We start from the raw sequence: 23,801 nt of genomic DNA, 5'->3' as shown, positions 1-23,801 counted from the left end.
AATACAAGGTGGAATAGGAAACATACTGGTAAACCAAAACACATTGCAAAGGTGGGTCTGGATTTTTTTTAAAGAAAAGGTTTTCCTTCCCCATCAATATCTTGGACTAATGAATAAATAAATTCAAAACCACAGTAGTTCCTAGGCTGTTAATCTCAATAAAACATGCTTTTGTCAAATATTCCTGAGCAATCCCCTGCCTCAATCCCCCCTCCAAATGTGTGTGTGTTTCTAACTGAATTTCTGGCATCCTGAACTCAGAATCTCTTTCTCAGTGCTTGAGAAGAGATTATTCACATTCAAGAAACTCTTATTTAAAGGTTTATAATGATTACAGATTGTGTATATTTCGTAACCGATTCAATCTCTTTGCCAGTTCAAATGCAAGAAATATCAATAAACCATCACCTACCAATAGATTTTTCTTGCATGTCTGATATACTAGAAAAATAGAAGCAACACATTTTTTTCAACCTATAACGTACCTGAATGTACAAGTACAACATTTTCTGAAGGTCAGTGCCTTGGCAATAATCAAGAGCATTTCACATGACTGACACCAACATGATATTCTGAATAATTTGATACTGAATTGGTGAACTGAAACCAAGAATCAAAAGAGGTATATAGGAGCAGTCACAGATAATGTTAGCACACACAGCTGGTAACATCTGTTTTTCAGCAGTTACTGCATAGCACCGAGAAATTGATTCCAATGAGAATACCAAGTAATTCATGGATGCGTATAAATTTCAGGAATTTCTGTTATGTTAAACACAGAAAAAGACACAGAAAACAAATGTTTATCAACACATCAGATTTTCAAGTTGCTTTGCAAAATAATTTTTAAAACATTGTGGTAATTTACATTTCTTCTAAACAAGCATGCAAGGAGAATGAGAAAATGTGTGTGTGTGTGTGTGTGTGTGTGTGTGTGTGTGTTAAGACACAGAGACTACCTAATGAATATTTTTCCAGACTGAATTTTACTGTAGATCATAAAGATTTTATTGGGAATAAAATCAAAGGCTCTGAACAGTAAACCATCTATTCTACGTTCATGCCAATAGAGACTGTCCCTTTTGTTGGAAATAAACATTTATTTGAACACTTTGGACAGAAAAAGCTATCTTACCTTCAGTGTTGGATTCTGGAACATCTCCAGGAAAGAGAAAAAGAAGGAAAGAAAGTTTAAATAGGTACAGGCACTTTAAATATAATCATGAAAACAGCTGTATAAGAACTTGAGCAGATGTGCATAACTAAGCAAACTTGCTCAAATCTAAGAATCTGTTGACCCTCAAATGTGTACTTAGATCTTATGTGTCTGTTGTTTCCCCATTTGTTTGAACTAAGGTAGAAGATCTCACATGCAAATGAATGCACTATTGAAATGAATGCAGAAGTTGTTTGAGATAGGAAACCATATGCACACGTGCAGGGCTTCTGGATCAGATCAATAGATCAGCACACACATTTCCAGTACAGTACTGGAGTTAATAAATTAATTCATTTATTGCTTGCATCTGTGTAAAGCGGATTCCCTCCCCCCCCCAAAAAAAATCACCCGCAAGTTAATCAAAGAAACAATGCAGAGTACGTTTGAGCACTTCTACAGTCCCTGCGAGTAAAGTGTCTAGATGGGTCAATGAGTCAGTTCCTCATTTAATCTTTTCATTCAAAATTGTAGGATAATCATTCTCTCTTTAGCAGAGATGTGAACAGTCGGAAATCTGCTATTCATAGAGCAAGTGGAAATATTTCAGTTTTACTGCCATAGGTCCTGCTAGGAATTTGTTGTTGTTGTTGTTTAGTCATTTAGTCTTGTCCGACTCTTCGTGACCCCATGGACCAGAGAACACCAAGCACTTCTGTCTTCCACTGCCTCCCGCAGTTTGGTCAAACTCATGCTGGCAGCTTCGAGAACACTATCCAACCATCTCGTCCTCTGTCGTCCCCTTCTCCTTGTGCCCTCCATCTTTCCCAACATCAGGGTCTTTTCCAGGGAGTCTTCATGAGGGAGTCTTCATGAGGTGGCCAAAGTATTGGAGCCTCAGCTTCAGGATCTGTCCTTCCAGTGAGCACTCAGGGCTGATTTCCTTCAGAATGGAGAGGTTTGATCTTCTTGCAGTCCATGGGACTCTCAAGAGTCTCCTCCAGCACCATAATTCAAAAGCATCAATTCTTTGGCGATCAGCCTTCTTTATGGTCCAGCTCTCACTTCCATACATCACTACTGGGAAAACCATGGCTTTCACTATACGGAACTTTGTTGGCAAGGTGATGTCTCTGCTTTTTAAGATGCTGTCTAGGTTTGCCATCGCCTTTCTCCCAAGGAGCAGGCGTCTTTTAATTTCGCGGCTGCTGTCACCATCTGCAGTGACCATGGAGCCCAAGAAGGTAAAATCTCTCACTGCCTCCATTTCTTCCCCTTCTATTTGCCAGGAGGTGATGGGACCAGTGGCCATGATCTTCGTTTTTTTGATGTTGAGCTTCAGACCATATTTTGCGCTCTCCTCTTTCACCCTCATTAAAAGGTTCTTTAATTCCTCCTCACTTTCTGCCATCAAGGTTGTGTCATCTGCATATCTGAGGTTGTTGATATTTCTTCCAGCAATCTTAATTCCGGCTATGGATTCATCCAGCCCAGCCTTTCGCATGATGAATTCTGCATATAAGTTAAATAAGCAGGAAGACAATATACAGCCTTGCCGTACTCCTTTCCCAATTTTGAACCAATCAGTTGTTCCATATCCAGTTCTAACTGTAGCTTCTTGTCCCACATAGAGATTTCTCAGGAGACAGATGAGGTGATCAGGAACTCCCATTTCTTTAAGAACTTGCCATAGTTTGCTGTGGTCGACACAGTCAAAGGCTTTTGCATAGTCAATGAAGCAGAAGTAGATGTCTTTTTGGAACTCTCTAGCTTTCTCCATAATCCAGCGCATGTTTGCAATTTGGTCTCTGGTTCCTCTGCCTCTTCTAAATCCAGCTGGCACTTCTGGGAGTTCTCGGTCCACATACTGCTTGAGCCTTCCTTGTAGAATTTTAAGCATAACCTTGCTAGCGTGTGAAATGAGTGCAATTGTGCGGTAGTTGGAGCATTCTTTGGCAAAGTATAAAAAGCAATGAAGTCCCTCGTATAAAAGAAAAACCCAGTTGTATCCAGTTGCATACAGCAAGCTAAGGTATTGCATCTTTTCCAGTAGTTCCCCCGCAGATAAAATCATGGAGGGCACGATAGCAAAAACAACTGGATCATTGCAATGTGTAATCCTACTTCCTACTTGATTCAAGATGAGCTATTCATTCATGATTGCATTTATATCCCACCTACGTCTCCAAGGAGCTCAAGTAGCATACACTCCCCCCCCTGCATTTAATCACCACAACCATCCTGTGAGGTGGGTTAGGCAGTGACTTGCCCAAGTTCATCTAGTGTGCTTCGTTACTGAGTGGGAATTTGAACTCTGGTTTCCAGGTCCTGGTTTGCACTCAAACCAGTCCAGCACACTGGCTCTCAGTAGTAGGAAAACAAACAGGAAGTATAATGAATAAGTTATAGCTTGTCTTTATGTAGTTTATAAGAGCCAAGCAAAGCAGACACAGAAATATTCCTAAGCAGTTAAAAAATTGAAATTCCTTCAGTTAGAGATGGAACATTGTGGAAGGGGTTGAAAAAGGTGGGAAAAAAATATATGCCTAGAGAACTTTAGCAAGGGAAACCCCCCAAAATCTAACTGGCCGTGATAGCATCCCACAGCTTCTAAAACGTATATCAGTTTATAGCTGTGTTGTATTGTATTGATTTCAACTATTAGCATAATTGAATAAGAGCAATCTGATGATTACATTTTAGGTTAGTGATTATAAAGTAGTTCATTTCTTCTAAACTAATGCTGCAAAAAGATGCACTAATTCTGTTGTATGCCTACTTTATTCATGCCAATGCAATTCATGTTATGTACTTCTGTAGCAATATGCTATCTAGGTGTATGCTCAGTTGACCATTTTCTTCCTGACATGTCTTTGAAAAAAACATTATGCCCTAGTTAGAAACTTGACAAATGTATGAAAAAAGTCTTATGACTCTTGTCACCAGGTTTCTACAACTGATAAGTTTACTTTCAAGTTTTTTGTTTTACCTTGAGGTAGATTAATTGTATGTAGCTACTGGCACAGATTTGTTTCCCAACCTTGTTATCATTTTTGGATAAACTGTAGTGTTAGGGTGGCTTCAAGTTCCTAGAACAGGGAGAGGGAACTAGTTGCTGAGTCTTGGACCAAGGGCTCCTTAATGTTCCCAATTGCAGCTCTTAATCCTTGTGATCCCCTGACTATGCACCTTAATTGCTTTCCCCACAAGCAAAGCACTCCACCCCCTTGCTCAAACGGCAGTGGCAGCAGAGGTTTTAGGAGAGTTCTCCCCTTTATGCTCTTCAAATATTTGCCCATGTGCAAGCTGGGACAGAGGCAAATAGGAGTGAACGGCTGCAACGTGTTAATGGGAGACTTGTTAGAAACTTCATAGGTGCTATGGGGGGCACAGGGCAGAAGGGTGTTTTGTTTAGTTGGGTTTTAAAAAAATTAGGCAGCTTATGTGGGTAGTCTCTGTCCAAAGTGTCTTACAACAATAAAAATTATAAAATAACAACCACCACCAAACTATCAACAGACCCCGGAGAATAGCCAATAAAAAAGCTTTCGCAGCAAATTAAAACACTTCCCACAGCAGTAGCAAACCACAATCCAGGACATAAAGCATCAATCACCAATTAGCCCATTGGAAAAGTTACGTCTTTAGGGAAAGGCTTTGAAGCGTGGGAGCCTGTCGAAGATCCACTCGCATGGCGTTCAGAAGTCGTAAGGTTACCAAGTTCGCTGATCTGTGAGATGGACACACATAGAAGGCCTCTCTTGTGCATCTGAATGTGTGGGTAGGCTGATATGGGTGCAAGAGGTCTGTCGAATATCCTGGGCCCAATTTTTTAAAGCTTGAAACCAGACCCATTCCACAAGGTGGTAGACTTAAGTGGTTGAATTCTGGACTATACCACTTCACCATAGCTTTGCTCACTAATCTTTTAGTTTAACAAACTGAAAAACAATGTGTAGCAGCACTCATAAAAATAACCTCCCGCCTACAGGCTGAAGAAGTACAGTCAAGAATTTGACCCTCTTGGCCTGCCACCATATACTCGAAACTTGTAGAATCAGTAGATCATGTCTGATTCTTGAGGCTCATAATAAGATGATGGCTCTGAAGGGGTCTAGAGGAGCCCTTATGCTCAGCCAATACCACTGGCTCTTCAGCCTCAGTTCAAAATATGGCTTCTTGAATGAGTTGTTAATATGATGATCAGTCTATATGCTGGCGTTGATATAATTTACAAATACCTAAACAGGCAGATACGAGTGGGTTCAAATGGCTACAATATAGTATAGTCAGTGGTTTCAGTGATACTTTGGTTCAAATCCTAATGAGGCCTTTCTTTTAGCCTTAGTTCCCCAAGTATAAAATCAGAAGCATAACCAACTCCCTCACATAACTCTTGCTAGAGTTGCTAGGAAAATGATTTTAAAGTTATTTACACATCAATATACATAAATAGCAAGACATAGTAATAGTATATTTTTGAACACTTAGGCTCTGCCGTGGGTAGGAAATTCTGAAATGTGGTTTGGTTTATTGTATAAAATGGTAACAGTTTCACTTTTGGTCTACTGTAAAAAGTCTGGATTTTCCCTTCTAGTTCTAATTTATGTTAATTTTCTTTTGGGGGCTAAATTTACTACTCTGGTAGCCATGCATAAACTATTGAAATAAAGTGGTATCTGGAATCCCTCCAGTAGTTACAGCCAATTGTGTATTTTATAGTTTTGTACTTGGGCTAGTAAAGTGACCAGTTAATCTGGCAACCATCTCTAGTTATTGTTTGAGAACAGTGGTGGGCCCTCTTTCACATATAGTTACAGTGTGCCATTTATTACAGGATGATGTGATGATGCCCCAGAGAATAAGACTGCAGTGGGAAGCTGCTATTCAGCATCCAGAAAGTGTGAGTATTTCTCTTTGTCATTTTCTTTTAACAGTGAGGCATGCAGCTTGTTTTAACAGGAAGGCTTGGGAAATGTTACAGTGGTTTTGATTGTAATTGGTGCTCCTTAATCTAGCAAATTTTAAGGAAATGTTTCTGGAAGTTTTTACTCAAGTACCTTATTTGTTTGTTTATATTCCATGAAAATTCTATATGTGACCTGATTTAAAAGCTTTATCTATTGCAAAAATGTGCTAAACAAGTAAATGACCACTGTAGTTAATGAAAACAGAATTAATGACTCATTCATCGATTAACTTTGTAAAAATGCAAACAGATTAAAACGATTGGGTTGTATCCAGCAGTGTCACTCAGCTGTGACGGTAAGGCTTCCATAAGACAAAAGTGGCAGGTTGCAAATTTCAGCCATTCTCTCCTGCCCTGCATCCCCTAAACCTGTATCAGATGGTTGAGTGACCCAGAATATATCGCTTAAAGTGCTTTGTGAATTAACACTGTTAAGTACCTAATTATAATTGTCTATAATTTTCTGTATTTTGTTTCCTTCTCATCTCACTTTTTATACCCCCATGCATATATGTACCTGCAATGTAGAATAACTCCTTAATTCATCTGATGCTTTCTGCAAAGGCAAGTTGGACGCTTCAGACGTTCTATAACTTTCCTTCATTGTTGACACAAAGCTGCTTTTTGGAGGAGTCTTCACTCTTGAAGGGATGGTGTACAGCACGCATAAGCAAACTCGGCCCTCAAGAGACTTCGGGACTACAACTCCCATCATCCCTGTCCACTAGTCCTGTTAGCTAGGGATGATGGGAGTTGTAGTCCCCAAACATCTGGAGGGCCGAGTTTGCTTATGCGTGGTGTACAGTCAGAGCACCTCTAGAGCTGGATTAGGAAAAGATAAAAGAGAAGCATTTTTATTGCTGAGGGGAAAGGTAGTAATGGCTAAGTAGACCCACCTACTAATGTTGAATAAGTTTTACAGTATTAAAGGTCCATATTTGGTAGACTGAAATTGTCCTACAAAAGCATCCTTGATAAAGAGGTAGCACTGTAAAAAGGAGTGTTCTTTTGCTTCTGTTTTTTTAAGGACCCACCTCTTGTCTATAACATATTATAAACTGATTTTAATATGTAAATGGCTGTAATGCCTCCTGGGACAGGTGGTGAAGGGGCGTGTCAGAAATTGAAATTGAATGTGGAATAAAATATTACCTATAAGCCAGGAGGTTGCACAAGGGTTAGATATTGTTAGTCTGCAACTTAACTACCCTGCTGCACTGGTTCTGCTATGGCTATCAAATTGCTGCTTTGCTTAGGCATATGAAAGGAAGTGGTTCTGAAGAACTTATTTTGCTATTGCATGGCTCATGTGAGGGAAAGCAACGTTGCATTTAATTTTTGTTTTCAGTTTCATAGTTTTAAAATAACTACTAAGTGAAATTGCTTGGCACTTGTTTCATTCTTGATGTGATGCTCTGTTAAAAAACCCCAAAAACCATAAGGGAAAGATGTGAAGCCATAAGGGGTTGGGGCCAGATGTATAATAATCATTTTCTTTGAACTAGAATGAAAACAACAAAAGTGGAATGGCTTGAGTCTAATTTTTAGGCATTAATCCATACCACAAGATTACCATACATAATTTGGCAAGCAGCCTTGTTAGAGAGGCCCACAGATGACAAAGCTTCAAAAATAGTCTAATGGGCGCAATTTTTTCTTGCTAGTAAAATATAGATCTTATAGTTGATATGTATGAGCTCATATTCTGCCCAGTCTGATTTCACTTGTTTGGACATGTTGCATAATAGTGAGATGTTACTGGGGATGGAAATTGAACAAATGCATGGTTTTTTTATGACCCTGCAGGTGTCTTCGACTGTGGTTGCTGCTAAATCAGCGGTATGTGTGTTTGGTTTGGGCAGGCAATTCATTGCTGATCTGTGCCTTTGCTTTCTTTTGCTGGGTGTGCCATGTTTTTCTTTATCTTCTTTCGTTTGTTGCTCTGTTTTCACTGTTCTCTACTTCAACATTCATTCTATTAATATAAAGCTGGGGTAGGTAAGTATAGTTGCATGAGCAATGACAATATACTTCCTCTTTGGCCTGTTTAGGAAGCTGAACTACTGGGAGGATTACAGTTCTCTTACCACAGTTTTCTGTTGCAAGACTGAGGAGTCATATGATGATATGTCATTCAGAGGCAGCATTACACAGTGGAACAAGGCACAACAGATTTGTGCAATGGATCCTTCTGCTTCAGAGAGCCAGTGTGGTGTAGTGGTTGAGAGCGGTAGTCACGTAATCTGGGAAACCGGGTTCGAGTCTCCGCTCCTCCACATGCAGCTGCTGGGTGACCTTGGGCCAGTCACACTTCTGTGAAGTCTCTCAGCCCCACTCACCTCACAGAGTGTTTGTTGTGGGGGAGGAAGGGAAAGGAGAATGTTAGCCGCTTTGAGACTCCTGAAGGGGAGTGAAAGGCGGGATATCAAATCCAAACTCTTCTTCTTCTTCTTCTTCTTCATCAGCAATGTGTACGAAAATGATCCTTACATTTTGGCTGTCGACTTTATTGGATGAGAGGTTTAATAACATACGAACTCAGCAAAGTCTGTATTTCTGAGTTTGGCCAGATTGAGGATGTCTCTCATTACCGATGTAGTTTCCCCTTACGTGAGCACCCTAGGCACACATTCCTTACTTGTATCTTCCAGTATGTGTCAAACAGACCCACCCTGGACATGATATGTACCTTGCTTGCAGACAAAGACTTGCTGATCATCAAAGTAGCAAAGAAAATACAAGGTACAGTGGTACCTCGGGTTACATACGCTTCAGGTTACACACTCTGCTAACCCAGAAATAGTGCTTCAGGTTAACAACTTTGCTTCAGGATAAGAACAGAAATCGTGCTCCGGCAGTGGTGCTTCAGGTTAAGAACAGATTCAGGTGAAGTACAGACCTCCGGAACAAATTAAGTACTTAACCCGAGGTACTACTGTAAATTCCAAAAAGCTTTGGGATGGGGGTGGGGGATTCAGATTGTGATTGTGATTGTATTTATAGCATCTTTATAATTTATTGTAGAAGAGTAATGTGTGATTTACATGGAGAAGAGTATTATTTTTCTGTTTCCTTTTGTGTATATATGTTAAATAAGGGACGTGGGTGGCGCTGTGGGTTAAACCACAGAGCCTAGGACTTGCCAGTCAGAAGGTCAGCGGTTCGAATCCCCGCAATGGGGTGAGCTCCCGTTGCTCGGTCCCTGCTCCTGCCAACCTAGCAGTTCGAAAGCACCTCAAAGTGCAAGTAGATAAATAAGTACCACTCCGGCAGGAAGGTAAACGGCGTTTCCGTGTGCTGCTCTGGTTTGCCAGAAGTGGCTTAGTCATGCTGGCCACATGACCCGGAAGCTGTACGCCGACTCCCTCGGCCAATTAAGCGAGATGAGCGCCACAATCCCAGAGTTGGCCACGACTGAACCTAATGGTCAGGGGTCCCTTTACCTTCACCTTTCATATAAGTTAAATATGTCAAAAGTATTTTTGTTTTTAAATCATAGAGCTGCAGAGTTGAAAGGGACCCTGAGAATCATCTAGTCCTACCCCCTGCAATGTAGGAATCTCAAATAAAGCATCCATGACAGATAGCTATCCAACCTCTGCTTAAAAATCTCTGAGGAAGGAGAGTCCTTCTGAGGGAGCCCATTTCACCGTCAAACAACCCTGAATGTCAGAAAGTTCTTCCTGATGTTTAGTCGGAATGCCCTTTCTTGTAACTTGAAGCCGTCAGTTCGGGTCCTACCCTCCGGAGTGGTAGAAAACAAGTTTACTCTAACTTCCATGTGACAGCCCTTATCGTGGTAGCCTGTGGCTTTAAACAATAGAGTTTCATTCATGAAAAGCAGAGTATAGAGGGAAAGAGAGCTGGTTTGAAGTGCTTTTTATTTGCTGATTGAGTGTATGGTGTACACTCTGCTTTTGAAGTTTGTTCCTACCACCCATTCTTTATACTTTGTGCCGGCCCGATAGGCAGATATTGATAAACATTCTTAGCTCAATCAAACTTGGTTTTGCTACTACTGAGCTAAAATGGTTTGGTTAGTGTTGCAAAATTGTTTAACGTTACATAATCTCATTCATTAGCCTTGTGTTCAGAAAGCTCTCTGTCAGTTTGGGATTTTTGCTGCCCAACTCTCTAGTTCGCAAGTGTCCCAGTTGTACATATGTGCCTAAATTTTTTTTACCTTGTTTTCTAACTGATTGCGCTATTCTGCATAATGAATTTGCAGTAGTCAGGTTTTTCCCCATATATTATCTGTTAAGGAAATTATTGAAAAATAAGTTTATCTAGTTTTAAGCAGATTGTATCTATTGTTTATGTGGAAACACAGTTTTTCCACTTGCAAAATATGGATATTGGAAATGAGTTTTCTATACAACAAAGTGTAATAAAGCTGAAGTACTGTAAAGTTCGTTTTTACTACGTTCATCTGTTATTCTATTGTTCCACTGTACAGTTGTCTGATGACTTCCTAATTTTGGGGTGTCAAAAAAGCAATGTGCAGGACCACTTCCTCCCCTTAATTTCTTTTAAAGCTGTGCCTGTGATCCTCGATTTTCCAACACCCATCAGCCTCAGATAGCATGGCTATTGGTTAGGAAAGGTGATAGTTGTAGTCCAAAGCATTTGGAAGGTACCAGTGTGGGGAAGGCTGTACTAAATTATAGTTTACTACAGGGGTCAGACTATATTTTGGGAAAAAATATATGAAAGAATTCCTGTGCCCCACAAATAACCCAGAGATGCATTTTAAATAAAAGCACACATTCTACCCATGTAAAAACACCAGGCAGGCCCCACAAATAACTCAGAGATGCATTTTAAATAAAAAGACACCTTCTACTCATGTAAAAACACGCTGATTCCCGGACCTTCCGCGGGCCAGCTTTAGAAGGGGATTGGGCTGGATATGGCCCCTGGGCCTTAGTTTGCCTACCCATGGTTCACTATTATAAGAATGAGCCTAAACAACCATTGGGCTGTGTTCTAGCAGGGCCACAAGATGGAGTTCAGAAGCTTTTGCTTCCTTTTTTTTATCAACTGTAGCTTGATGTGTCATTTGAACTCAACAAACACTGATTTATCTTAAGCATGGTTTGTTTGAAACTACTGTTTAAGCTTTGGATATAGAATTAACTGTGGTTCAATTGGAAGTTTAAAACCTGATCTCCTTGAAGGAGATGGGAGAGGAGAATATGAAAGCTTGAGGTTTGTGTAGGTTCGTTTCCATCTTGCTAAAACTATGGTTTTAGTTGGAATCCGGCCATTGTCACTGCTAGTTTTAAATGGTTACAAATTCAACAGTCTCTAGTTCTGTAAGTTTTGGTGAATCTGCTACAGCGTAAGGAAAAAGCCTGTTCTACATCCTTGCCTTTTTTCTTTGTCTCCTTTTCACAAGAGGGTTTGGTTTGAATAACCTTCTAGACCTTTTTCCTTTTGTAATTACAAGTCTGCACCAGCATTTGGGCCATGCTGCCACCCCATCAGACAACAATATGAGGAGGTTTTCTTTTTGCAAACACATGCCATTTAGAAATAAAACATCTATTGTGACAAGGCTTTCTGAGTAAGGCAAGGTCTAAGGTAGTATTTTTCCTTGGAGTTGATATGCACCGGAAACACTTTTGTCTCTGTAAGAATGTATTTAAGCAGACCTTGGCATGTTTTGACAGGCAAAAAATAAAGGCCCAATAAAGAATATGAATACTATGAAAAACTGAAAAAGTTGCTTGATAATTAGTGGTAATCCCATTTCTTGTTAATTCAGGATGAACAGAGAAATACAGACAATTACAGCAAGATTTGGATTGTAGAGGCCAAACATTAGATGTATCTTTTTTTAAAAAAAAAAAGGAAAGAGAAGAAAATGATTGAAGACCTCTTTGTTAGCACTGTTTCAATTTTTATTTATTTAGTCAATATAATGCATACAAATTGAACATGGATGCAGCAGTGTTTGCTTCTGAGATGGAAGTAGGTATGCTAAGATCAGTTTCTTTTAGCCTTGTGGCTCCGCAGGTAGCTGCTTCACTTCTCCATGTATACAGAACATGTGACTGAAAATTGTAACATAGGAATATTCACATATCTGAAGGAGCTGCTCATGCATATAAATATCTGTATACCTGGAGGAGTCTATAGCTCAGCCTGGACACTGAGGTCCTCCTCCGAGGGTCTTCTGATGGTTCCCTCACTCTGAGAAGTGAAGTTATAGGGAACCAGGCAGAAGGCCTTTTCGGCAGTGGCACCCTCACTGTGGAATGCCCTCCCAGCAATGTCAAGGGGATAAAGAACTACATAACTTTTAGAAGACATCTGAAGGCAGCCCTGTATCAGAAAGTTTTTAATGTTGGATATTTACTATGTTTTTATATGCACTGTAAGATGCCCATAGTGGCTAGGGAAACCCAGCCAGATGGGCGGGGTATAATTCATAATAAAAATTATTATTAAATGTAAAAGAAATAGAATTTTTTTAAAAAAATCAGAATCCCTTATTAACTTTCTGATGGCACCATCTGCATGTTTGACTAAGTGGTAGATGGAAGATCTGCCTTTCCTGCTAATACTGCTGAAAAGTTGCTAACTTGATACATAGGCTGTGTTATCTTGGCCAACTTATAAACAAGTCTTGTGGCCCCACACATAGCAGCTTCAGCCCTCCCATTACATGAGGATTAAGTCTGAAGTATTCAGTTAAGTATAGCATTATGAAGTAGATAACTATGGTTAATGGCTTTGGAACAAGCAGGGTATGCAGAGCCAGGATGACTCCATATCCTGGCTTGTTCTGAAGATGTTAACCATGGTTTCTCAGTTTGAATGGCCTGTTTGTGTAGTAGTCAAGAGTGAAGTAGTTGCATGTGAGTGCACAAGGCTCATTCGTATCTCAGCTTATTGCTCTCTACAGTCTTTAAACCCGATTTTCATAACAGATGTGAAAGGAGATCCATCAAGCAATATCACCAAATTGAAGTCAGTCTGTCCTCAAGGTTGACTGATATGAAAATCAGTAGAGAAGCTGATAAATACTATTGGATTCTATTTTGGATCTTTGATTTAATATATTGCTGCAATGTTTATGGTTTCTAAAAACTTGGAGTCTTGTATATCAGGGAATTCATCTTTCTGCAGCTACAACTGTGCCATCTGCGCACAAGAGCAAGGGATCAGCTGACTTGCAGGAATCCCAAGGTCTTCATGTATGCAAAGATTTTTAGGGGGGAAATCTAAGAGTAGAAACCAAAAAATGACCCAATGGTGATTGAGCATACCTTGTAGTCATAAAATGTGGCTGACTGTTGGAGGGAGAGACAAATCAGAAAGGGTGTGGAATGCAATGGAGTAATCTAGTACAGTGGTACTTCAGGTTACAAACACCTCAGGTTACAGACTCCGCTAACCCGGAAATAGTACCTCGGGTTAAAAACTTTACCTCAGGATGAGAACAGAAATTGTGTGCTGGCGTTGCGGTGGCAGTGGGAGGCCCCCTTAGCTAAAGTAGTACCTCAGGTGAATAACTGTTTCAGGTTAAGAACGGACCTCCGGAACGAATTAATTTCGTAATCAGAGGTACAACTGTAAAAGAAATGACTGGCTGTCTGGGACCCTGAACAGAAGCGGGCTACACTGCAACGTTGTTTTGCAAGTCAAACATGCTGCATGTATATTCCACAAACACCAAGATTTGATGTGCATTGCATTTTATTTTAAATAATGACTGGAAAAGTCTGCTAGTTGCAATTTAAATCTTCAGAATAATGTTCTGTAGCTTTAGTTCAGAAAAATAATCTCTTAAAATCTGTTTAATTTCAAGCATTCATGAAGTTTGAGGGATAGAACTGCCAAATGTAATGCTTTCAGTATAACAAACAGATGTTCTGGGAATGATGCACAAACAAACTGTATATAAAATAGAATGTGTACCCTTTTAAAACTCTTGACAATAGAATACCTGGAATGGATGTCTGTACTAGGTTTCTGAGATCCTGAACCTGCAAGATGGTCTTGGTGTGAAAAACTGCCATGATACTGTTGGAATTATTTTAGTGTCTCCCTTGGCACCTAAGCCCCTGGAAAGATCATTTAATAGACACACACTTGGCTGAAAGAGCAGTACTGGAAAAAATGTAAGAGTGACTGAAGCAGTACTGGAAAAAATGTAAGAATCCCAAGTAGTGTGAAGGAAATGGGCACACAAAAATCTCTGTATTGGAAAAAGGGTAGTTTATTGAACCTGGAAGTGCAATGCTTATGGCAGCTTTCATTAATTGGGTGTTTCCACATAAATCCATTGAACCATGCTTGAATTTAGCGGTGTGTTTGTTTTTCATTAAGCTAGGCCTGTAGATTTTTTTTTTTTAATTTGGTGTTTCTGAAAAACCACAATGGATTTTCAAAGCTAGTTGTAGTTCAGGACTGTTCTAAATTTTAATGAAACGTCACAAATGAAAACCATCCCTTCTGATACAACTTTGTAATTAAATTTATATCCAGTATGGCCTCCACATGCCAATAACCACATCTAACAATGGTTCTGTTTCTACAGCGCTATAGTCCTAGATTCATAGTATACAGCTGAATAGATTCTGTATTATATTCTCATGCATAAAACTGGGGCTGGAGTTACTAAATGTTAAAAAGATCATTTTCTCTTCCTCATGTATTGGGCAGCTAGCCATGGGCATTGCATGAGATGTGATATCTTTTATGGAACCCATATGTATGTTTACTGTTGGCATGTTACTGCTAAAGCAGTACAAAAAAAAACAAAATCCTAGCCCCAGCTTTCTAGCCAAATAGTTTCCCCTTTGTAGTGGTTATTTATGGGTTGGGTTTCTTGTTTCATCGGCTTCTAGGACTTTTCATCACTAAGAACTGCACTGGAATCATGCCAGGGGCCTGAGGATTCCATTTAATCTGCATAAGTGAAAGTTTCATAAGCCTTTGAATTGACCTTATTCCTAGTTAGCTGTTTGCTTGTTTTTGCCTCCATATAATGACTAATCTGCCCCCTGCAAGTTTGGTAGGGAGACATGCATCCTCCATTTGACCCAAAGTTTCTCCTGTAGTTGTGAGACAAAAACGGTAATCAGAAAATGATTGTGGACAAAGTAAGCATTCAACTTGCAGTAGCATTGATCTGCAGATGGGGGACATAATGAAATCTGCCCCATTTATTACCATGAAGTTTGAATATATCAGGAAGGGCTTTTTATTCCTCAGATGTTGGCTCAAGCAAGTTTTGTCCTTCGTGAATGAAAAGAGTTGGAAGAATGTTAAGCCATAGCCACAGGAAAAAGGTGACTAGGGAGAGGGCAGGCTGAGAATTTCAGAGAGAGAACGTATAGTCTTAAATATTGAGAGGGGATATTACTGTGTTTGCAATAACTACTGTTTTCTATAATTAATTAATGATTGCAGTTGCCATGCCTCCTGTAGCCTCTGCACCATAGAATTGGGATTGTTGAGCAGAATTGGGAGTTCTGAGCAGATAGCAAATGACTGTTGATAAATTTCAGTCAACCATAGTTAGCTTATTCTGCATTTGGAGCACAGCCATGGTTTGGGTTCCAAGCCTTGATTACTGTAGTGCAAATTAAATTTAAGGTTAATGGAATGCATTTGTAAAATCCAAGTAGGATGTACGTGAACATGTTCATATGTATCCTCTCAAGGAGCAGCAATTTAGGTACCTGTGCAAAAATTTTGGCAATAAAGACTTCATCTTGGTAACTGGATGAATCACAGTGAACAGAAGTAGTTTACTCCCTATTGTTTTGGCACTGCAGAAGCGGAGTACTGTACTTTACTTTGGGGATTTCAGTGTTTCAGAAGGTAGATGTGAAAGCACACATAGATGTACTGGTACTTTTTTGCCGTGCCTTTTTGCAAAAGGCTATGACCTCACCCTTCATACACGGAGTGTTATTGTTTTTTTAAAAAAAGATATTTGATTAAAAATTACAGGTGCAATATACAGATTATGAATTTATTTAAGTTTATTTACATAAAATGGAGGTAGGATGTCATAAAATGGAGGTAGGATGTCCATTTATGAAAGCAAGGCATCTCATCCATTTAAAACCTTCAAGGTAATATCCTCAGTGGTAGCAGCAGTGTTAAGTTTGCCATGTTCTCCACATAGACCTGAGGCGTAGGAAATCGTTTCAAAGCCAGGTCTCTCCTGGAGTCTTGGAGCTGTTCAGATACATGGCTTTGGCTCAGCCCCATCTCTACAGCAGTCATTAACTATAATCATGAACACATGAAAACATGACTTTTCTTCAAAGGAAAATGAGAGAGGGCAGCTTGTTGGTGAAATTTTAGAACTTCCTTCTAATTTTCCTTTTGTTTTTACCTGCGGCAGCACTTCTGAAACTCATTTAATTTACATTCCATCATAATCTAATACAGCTTGTTCCATTCCAACTTACTGTGGAATGCCTTTAACATATTACTTTATGCTGTTCCTTTGAAAATTTGTTGTTTCAGGTTCCTCTCGACTTCCTTTGAATGGCAACATTTTGTGTTCTACACGTGCGATGTGTTAAGTTATAAAAGAGGGGGAAATGTTCCTTAGCATCAATTGAATTCAGTAGAATTCAGTAACTGAACTTGTGGGTTTATATACCAAGGTTTGCTGCAAGCAGTATTTATGTATACTGAAGTATTCCTTGAGTGGTATTTTATACAGATTTGGGTAGCTTATTTGAATGCAGAGATGAATTATGTTTATTACAGGCTTGTGACTGTCTCTTTGCCTCAAGCCAGTATAAATCGCCTTCAAGTAGAGAAAATGAATTTGTCTCAGTTTCTTATTTTTCTAGTTTTAATTTCAGTTCTCCACAATTTGAAAATACAGTCTACATGAAAATTCATAATACATATGTGTGGGTTCTCCTAATACAATGGTAAAGTAAAGGTAAAGGTACCCCTGCCCGAACGGGCCAGTCTTGACAGACTCTGGGGTTTGTGCGCCCATCTCACATCTATTGGCCGGGGGCCAGCGCTGTCCGAAGACACTTCCGGGTCACGTGGCCAGCGTGACAACGCTGCTCTGGCGAGCCAGAGCCGCACACGGAACGCCGTTTACCTTCCCGCTGGTAAGCGGTACCTATTTATCTACTTGCCCCCGGGGGTGCTTTCGAACTGCTAGGTTGGCAGGCGCTGGGACCGAGCAGCGGGAGCGCACCCCGCCGCGGGGATTCGAACCGCCGACCTTTCGATCGGCAAGCCCTAGGCGCTGAGGCTTTAACCCACAGCGCCAATGGTACCTCGGGTTAAATACGCTTCAGGTTACATACGCTTCAGGTTACAGACTCCGCTAACCCTGAAATAGTGCTTCAGGTTAAGAACTTTGCTTCAGGATGAGAACAGAAATTGTGCTTTGGCGGCGCGGCGGCAGCAGGAGGCCCCATTGGCTAAAGTGGTGCTTCAGGTTAAGAACAGTTTCAGGTTAAGTACGGACCTCCGGAACGAATTAAGTACTTAATCTGAGGTACCACTGTACATGCATTTCATGTCTGAGAAATTGATCAGTTGCCTACTCTGGATGGGGTTGGCAGGGACGCAGGTGGCGCTGTGGTCTATTCCACTGAGCCTCTTGCCAAGCAGAAGGTTGGCAGTTTGAATCCCACGACGGGGTAAGCTCCCGTTGCTCTGTCCTAGCTTTTGCCAACCTAGCAGTTTGAAAGCATACCAGTGCTTCCTCTAGTGTCGCCATTACCTTTAAAAAAGAATCCTATGTATATGTGCATATTCACTTATTGTCTGCTGCCTTAGGGGACTGTTGCCAGGTTCAAAGGCAGGTTAAAAAAAAATATGAAGATACAGCAATGACCACTCATTTGCTAACGACAGCCAGAATTGGAAAGATACCATCCCTCCATAGATTCCTGGAGAGTCAAATCTGGGATATGGCATATACAGTGGTACCTTGGCTTCCAAACTTACCGTATTTTTCGCACCATAGGGCGCACCGGACCATAGGGCGCACCCAGTTTTTAGGGGGGAATTCAAGAAAAAAAATCTTCCCCCCCCGCAGCCCCAAAGAGCAGCGTACAGGCTGCACACAACCTCTCCCTGCCGGAGGGGTTGCGTGCAGCTATAGAACAAGCCAAGGCAGCGAGCAGTATGGATCCCACTCACTGTACTCACTGTTTTGGCTTCCCCTTTAGCCCCGTGCAGCCTCTTCTTGGCGGAGGGGTTGCGCGCAGCTATGGATCAAGCCAAGGCAGCGAGCGGGATGGATTCTGCTCGCTGTTTTGGCTTCCATTCTGCTCGCTGTTTTGGCTTCCCCTTTAGCCCCATGCAGCCTCTCCTTGGCGGAGGGGTTGTGCAGGGCTTTCCTGGCTTTACTGGGAGGTGGGGGCATTCCCTCACCTCTCCCAAAAGCCCGCAGAAGCCGTGCAACCCCTTTAAAGAGATCGCGGCTTCTCCTGGCTTTTCTGGGAGGTGGGAGAAGGGACTGATGCCGCCAGTCAGTCCCTTCTCCCTCCTGTGGAAAAGCCCACAAGAGTGCACGGAGCTTGTGTGCGGCTCTTGGGGGCTTTTCCCGCCTGCCTCCCCCCTGCATTCGTTCCATAGGACGCACACACATTTTCCCTTGCTTTTTAGGAGGGAAAAAGTGCGTCCTATGGTGCGAAAAATACGGTAATCTGTTCCGGAAGTCTGTTCTTAAACCAAAACCATTCTTAAACCGAGACCCGCTTTCTCTAATGAGGCCTCCCGCCGCCGGTGCCCTTCCACTGTTCGGATTCCGTTCTTAGACTGAGGTAAAGCTCTCAAACCGGGACACTATTTCCAGTTTTGAGGAGTTTGTAAACCGAATCATTCTTAAACTGGACTGTTCTTAAACCGAAGTACCACTGTATGATCAAGTTGACAAATCTGGTTAAAGTAAGAGAGGGTAGGCAACAAGAAAATGTTTTTAGTGAGAGAAGGAGTTTATTTCTTATTGGAATAAGAAAATGCAAGTGAATCCATATTCTCTGTTGGGGGAAAATTAAAACTCTGGGGAAGGAATTCATCATAGTGCTATGACAATTGTTCCATCAGCGCAAAAATTTCTGCTGCCAGATGGAGCCATTCCCCCTCTCCTCCCCCTGTGTGCTGTTCTGGGGGCTCACCTGACCCCCTCAAGCCAATTGTGGGGTGGCTTGGGGAAGAAAAACCCATTGCACAAGTGGAAACCATTTAATGGACTTCTGCTGGCAGAACTCATTAGTTGAATCTGGCCCTCAAGAAGTACAAACTCAAGAAGTGTCAAGGAAACTAAGAAAAAAAACAACTGCTTCTTTTTGAATAGAAATAGTAAAAGCAGTTAGATGATTCCTGGTAAATATTTATTGAAATGCAAATCTATAACAACATTTTAGAGCAGACTTCCTCAACCTCGGCCCTCCAGATGTTTTTGGCCTACAACTTCCATGATCCTTAGCTATAAGGACCAGTGGTCAGGGATGCTGGGAATTGTAGTCTCAAAACATCTGGAGGGCCAAGGTTGAGGAAGCCTGTTTTAGAGATACTATGATCCAAAAACATAATGTTTTGCAGGTTGTGTATTTAACCTTTTCTGTTGTTTTCATAATCAATCAATCAAACACCCACCCACCCCTTATCCCTATTATGGAGCCTTCTGGTGCTGTGTATTTGCCATGCTTAGTGGACACAGTTTGCTGCATTATGAGGATTTTTGGACTAACCCAGAAAAGTGTTGCTTTATGTTCTTGGCAATCCAGCACTTAGTAATACCATTAGAGTATTGTATAGTTTGGGCACTGCCTGTTGGCAAGTTTGTATACTTCCATTGTGCAATAATAACTGCAAAGGAACACTTCTAAAAACAAAGTGGGAGTGACAAATAAGCCCTTTGTTCTGTTTTCAAACTTGGGGCATTTTTTTTTTTAAGTCCAGTGATTGCAGCAATGCTAGACATAAAGATGTTGGAAGATGTTTAAACTGTTGGTAAGAAACCTGCTGTTAACCTTAAAGTAACCAAAGATTGTGCAATTTTTTGTAGGCCAAAAATTCAGTCCTTTGTTTGAAGCTTCTGTCTCCCTACTACTGACCTAGTGTCTATGTTCTGATATAGCTCTGTGGCTCAATGTGCTGTTCAAGCATCAGGGGCTGCATATCTATGAAAGTGGATTCCATCTAACACATCTGGTCCACTGCTATTGTTTTGTCATCTGTACAATGCACACTCCTGCTTTGAAGGGGAAAAGTTGTTTCTCTCCTGTTGGCTCTGTGTGACCATTCAAAATGGGTATACTTTAAGTGGCAATGCAGGTTCTGGGAAAATATGAAAGGACCTTATATTTTTCATCTTTGAGCTTTGTTGTACGTGCATGGCTTGGGCACCAAGGGCCACGATTTCAAAGGAATTCAAGACTCCACAGTTCAGGGTCAGACTTTCAAAAGGTCTTGGATCCCCTTAGAACATCAAAGAGAGTGGGCAGGCTTTCAAATGAGTTCAGTATTTATGGAATACATCTAACAATCTGCTCTTTATTTAGGTTTTTAATTAATTTAGCCTTTCATTCTTGACAAAAAGTTAATTCCGTCTTTAGGTGCCAATTTGAAATTGTGTTGGAAATCTGGGTTTACAAGTGGAGGCTTTCTCATTTCATAGCATCTTTCTTGAGGCAACTTGATAATCACACGTGGCAGACTTGTTGCTGCAGAGGGCAAGGCTTAGAACCAGTGGGTAAAAATGTCAGGGAAGGTTTTTTATATTTTTAGGATGGCTTTTAAGTTGCATAAAATCCAGAACAGTAAAGCAATATGAAAGAGGTACAACAGATAGACAGTATCCTTAAAACAATTCAGTACAAGTTAAAATTCATTGGGGGAAAAATTATATTTAAAATTCACCTGGGGAAAAAGGTAACAAGATTAGACACAAAGGTAAGCCTTCCTTGGGAATGCATTCCACAGACAGGTTGCCACCACTGAGAAGGCCCTCTCCCAACTCACCATTCATCATGCTTTAAATGACAGGGTCATCTAGATATGACCTCGTTGAACAGGTAGGTTCATGTTTCTGTGGACCTGTGGATGCTCCAAGGGCTGGTAGACAATATCACCTCCAGGTAGTGTGACCAATGCTCCATGACATCTGGAGGGACACAGGTTTCCTAACCCAGGACTATATTATCCTCCAGGTATTCGGGTCCCAACTAGTGAATGGCTTTAAAAGTAAGCACCAATATTTTGAATTGTGCTTGGAAGTGGGCTGGAAGCCAGGACATCAGCAAGAGATTTTCTTCATTGCTGGGTCCCAGGTAACAGCCTAGTACAGGCTTCCTCAAACTTGGCCCTCCAGATGTTTTGAGACTACAACTCCCATCATCCCTGACCACTGGGATCATGGGAGTTGTAGGGATCATGGGAGTTGTAGGCCAAAAACAGATGCAGGGCTGAGTTTGAGGAAGCCTGGCCTAGTAGCTGTAGTTTGATTCCATTTCCTGATTAGTCTTCAAAAGCAGGCCAGTGTGCAGCACCTGGGTCTAATGTACTCAGGCATCAATAACTATGGCCAGGTTGTTCCAATCTAGGAGGGATTGCTTTTGGTTAGCTGCAAAAAAAAAACTGTCAGTGCCGCAGAAGCTACTTTGGTCTCCAGAACAAACATTGGACTTGTGAGTATTCCCTGACTGCTAATCTGATCCGTTAGGGGAGAGCATATATTCATAGCAAGTCAAACAACATGTACAGAAGTCATTCTTTGAGACATGATCTCTCTAGGTTTGAAATGGTTTTTATTTTATTATTATTATTTATTTTATATTTTTATTTGTACTTATTAAATTTGTATGCCACCCTTCATCGGAAGATCACAGGGCAATTCACAACATAAAAAATATGAGAACACAAAATACATAATAGAACAAAAAACAACCAATAGCCTCTGCCCCCACAAACACATGGTTTAAGTAGTTTGTGAACCTTGCTAATTGGCAAGTATGTAATACAAAATTAATACAATCTAAATTTTAATCTATGTGGGATATCTTGTCCTTTCAGCTGCAGAATATTTTAGGTGCAACAGGCATACATTGGAAATAGGATTTTGCTTTTAATCTTCAGTTTATAAGCTTTCTGGTAACATAGAGACAGGATATATTAAAAGGCTGCTCTTATCTTCAGGGCTCTTGCTTAATTGCCACTTCATATATTTTCCTAAACTCCCTCACAGTGTTTGTTTCATGCTTCTAACAGGAAATCAAATATTGATTTTCTGCATACTTATACAGAGTGAATTTATGCAGCAGATTTGCTTTGAGAGTAATATTTCATTAAGCCAGAAACTCTCATGATTTAGCAGTATTTAAAACACTCCCTTTAGATTTTTGTTGACTTTATATCTGAAAGTAAAGGAAGAACAACAATCAAAATCACTTTGGGTTGGCTTTTGTTTGTTTTTCTGCAGCAGTGTATGAAAGAACAATTTGAAAGAGCCATTTCAGCCACGTTTTAAAGAAGAGACCAAAGGACAGAGATCTTCATATTTTGGTCCTTATTTTTCACAAGAGCCAATGGCAGTTAGAAATGAAAGACTGGGCATCAAAAACACATCAACTTTGCTGTTATAGGTTATGATGCACACTACTTGAAATAATGGTCTGAAGAGGACCTTGTTACTGTTTATACACATGATGATGGTGATGCCAGTTTCCTCAAGAACTTCATATGCATGCATGACAGTAATGATCCACTTGTTCTGTTTTCACGTTTTTGTTTACAATATCTTTGCTCCCCTCAGCCTCACTTTCTGCTAGCCCCATACTTTTTCCTTGTGTATATTTTCCTTCTATGCATTCTTATTTAGTTAAGCTGTGTCTGGTCATTGGTACCTGTGGCAGACAGTCAAGTGCTTGTCATGTGCAGAAAGCTGAGTAGGAGGGACATCCTAGGCAGGGACTTGGGCAAGTTGTAGTACTGTCAATATAGTGGTCAACATAGGTGCTGGGGCCCTGGTTGTGCTAGCCCTCCACGTCCCCTGGTGCTTTGTGGTTTTTAGCATCTTGGCTCAAAGTTTGGGAAAACTATGCTACTTCTCTTATGAAGCAAGACACTATGCACTTTTGTGGGTTTTGAGCATGCTGCCACATTCAGGTTGTAAGGAATCTCTCTCCCCCATTCAAATTGCTTGATTGCTTTTCTTATTAATGGAATCATTTGTGCCCAAACCTGTTGCCAGCAACCACCGTGGTTGGGCAAATTGCAGGGTCCACTGGGGTTCATGCTAGTTGCTCACGTCTTGTGTTATATATTATTACATTTTGGGTGCCTGCCTTCTCTTTTCCTCCATCTCTGATGTAGTGGGGCCCAAGGGCAGTATAGTGGTACCTTGGGTTAAGTACTTAATTCGTTCCGGAGGTCCGTTCTTAACCTGAAACTCTTCTTAACCTGAAGCACCACTTTAGCTAATGGGGGCCTCCTGCTGCTGCTGCGCCGCCGGAGCCTGATTTCTGTTCTCACCCTGAAGCAAAGTTCTTAACCCGAGGTACTATTTCTGGGTTAGCGGAGTCTGTAACCTGCAGCGTATGTAACCTGAAGCATATGTAACCCGAGGTACAACTATGGGATAATGAAAATGGCACTTGTATTGTGAACACTGTCTGGCATGTAAATAAAGGAGGGGGTGGGTGGGGGAGACTTTGTACCTGA

The 23,801-nt window shown here is 40.9% G+C and overlaps 1 protein-coding gene across 3 annotated transcripts in view; it reads left to right on the top strand.

The window, feature by feature from the left end:
• The window catches only part of B3GNTL1 (UDP-GlcNAc:betaGal beta-1,3-N-acetylglucosaminyltransferase like 1), a 174,807-nt gene that overhangs the window by 11,201 nt on the left and 139,805 nt on the right, over positions 1-23,801 (top strand). For 2 of the 3 annotated variants that reach the window (XR_014217136.1, XM_082213875.1), the window contains exons 5-6: positions 5,994-6,059; positions 7,932-7,964. Coding sequence is in view for 2 of the 3 variants with exons in the window: in XM_082213875.1 (XP_082070001.1) it covers positions 5,994-6,059; positions 7,932-7,964 (99 nt within the window). In the remaining variant the exon portion in view is untranslated. The remainder of the gene's footprint in view (positions 1-5,993; positions 6,060-7,931; positions 7,965-23,801) is intronic. The other variant, XM_082213876.1, reaches the window with a different exon arrangement.

The sequence above is a fragment of the Podarcis vaucheri genome (assembly GCF_965113315.1).
Source record: "Podarcis vaucheri genome assembly, chromosome: 2".
NCBI classification, from domain to species: domain Eukaryota; kingdom Metazoa; phylum Chordata; class Lepidosauria; order Squamata; family Lacertidae; genus Podarcis; species Podarcis vaucheri.
The sequence above is the reverse complement of the archived record's forward strand: the minus strand, read 5'-3'. Positions and strand labels throughout refer to the sequence as shown.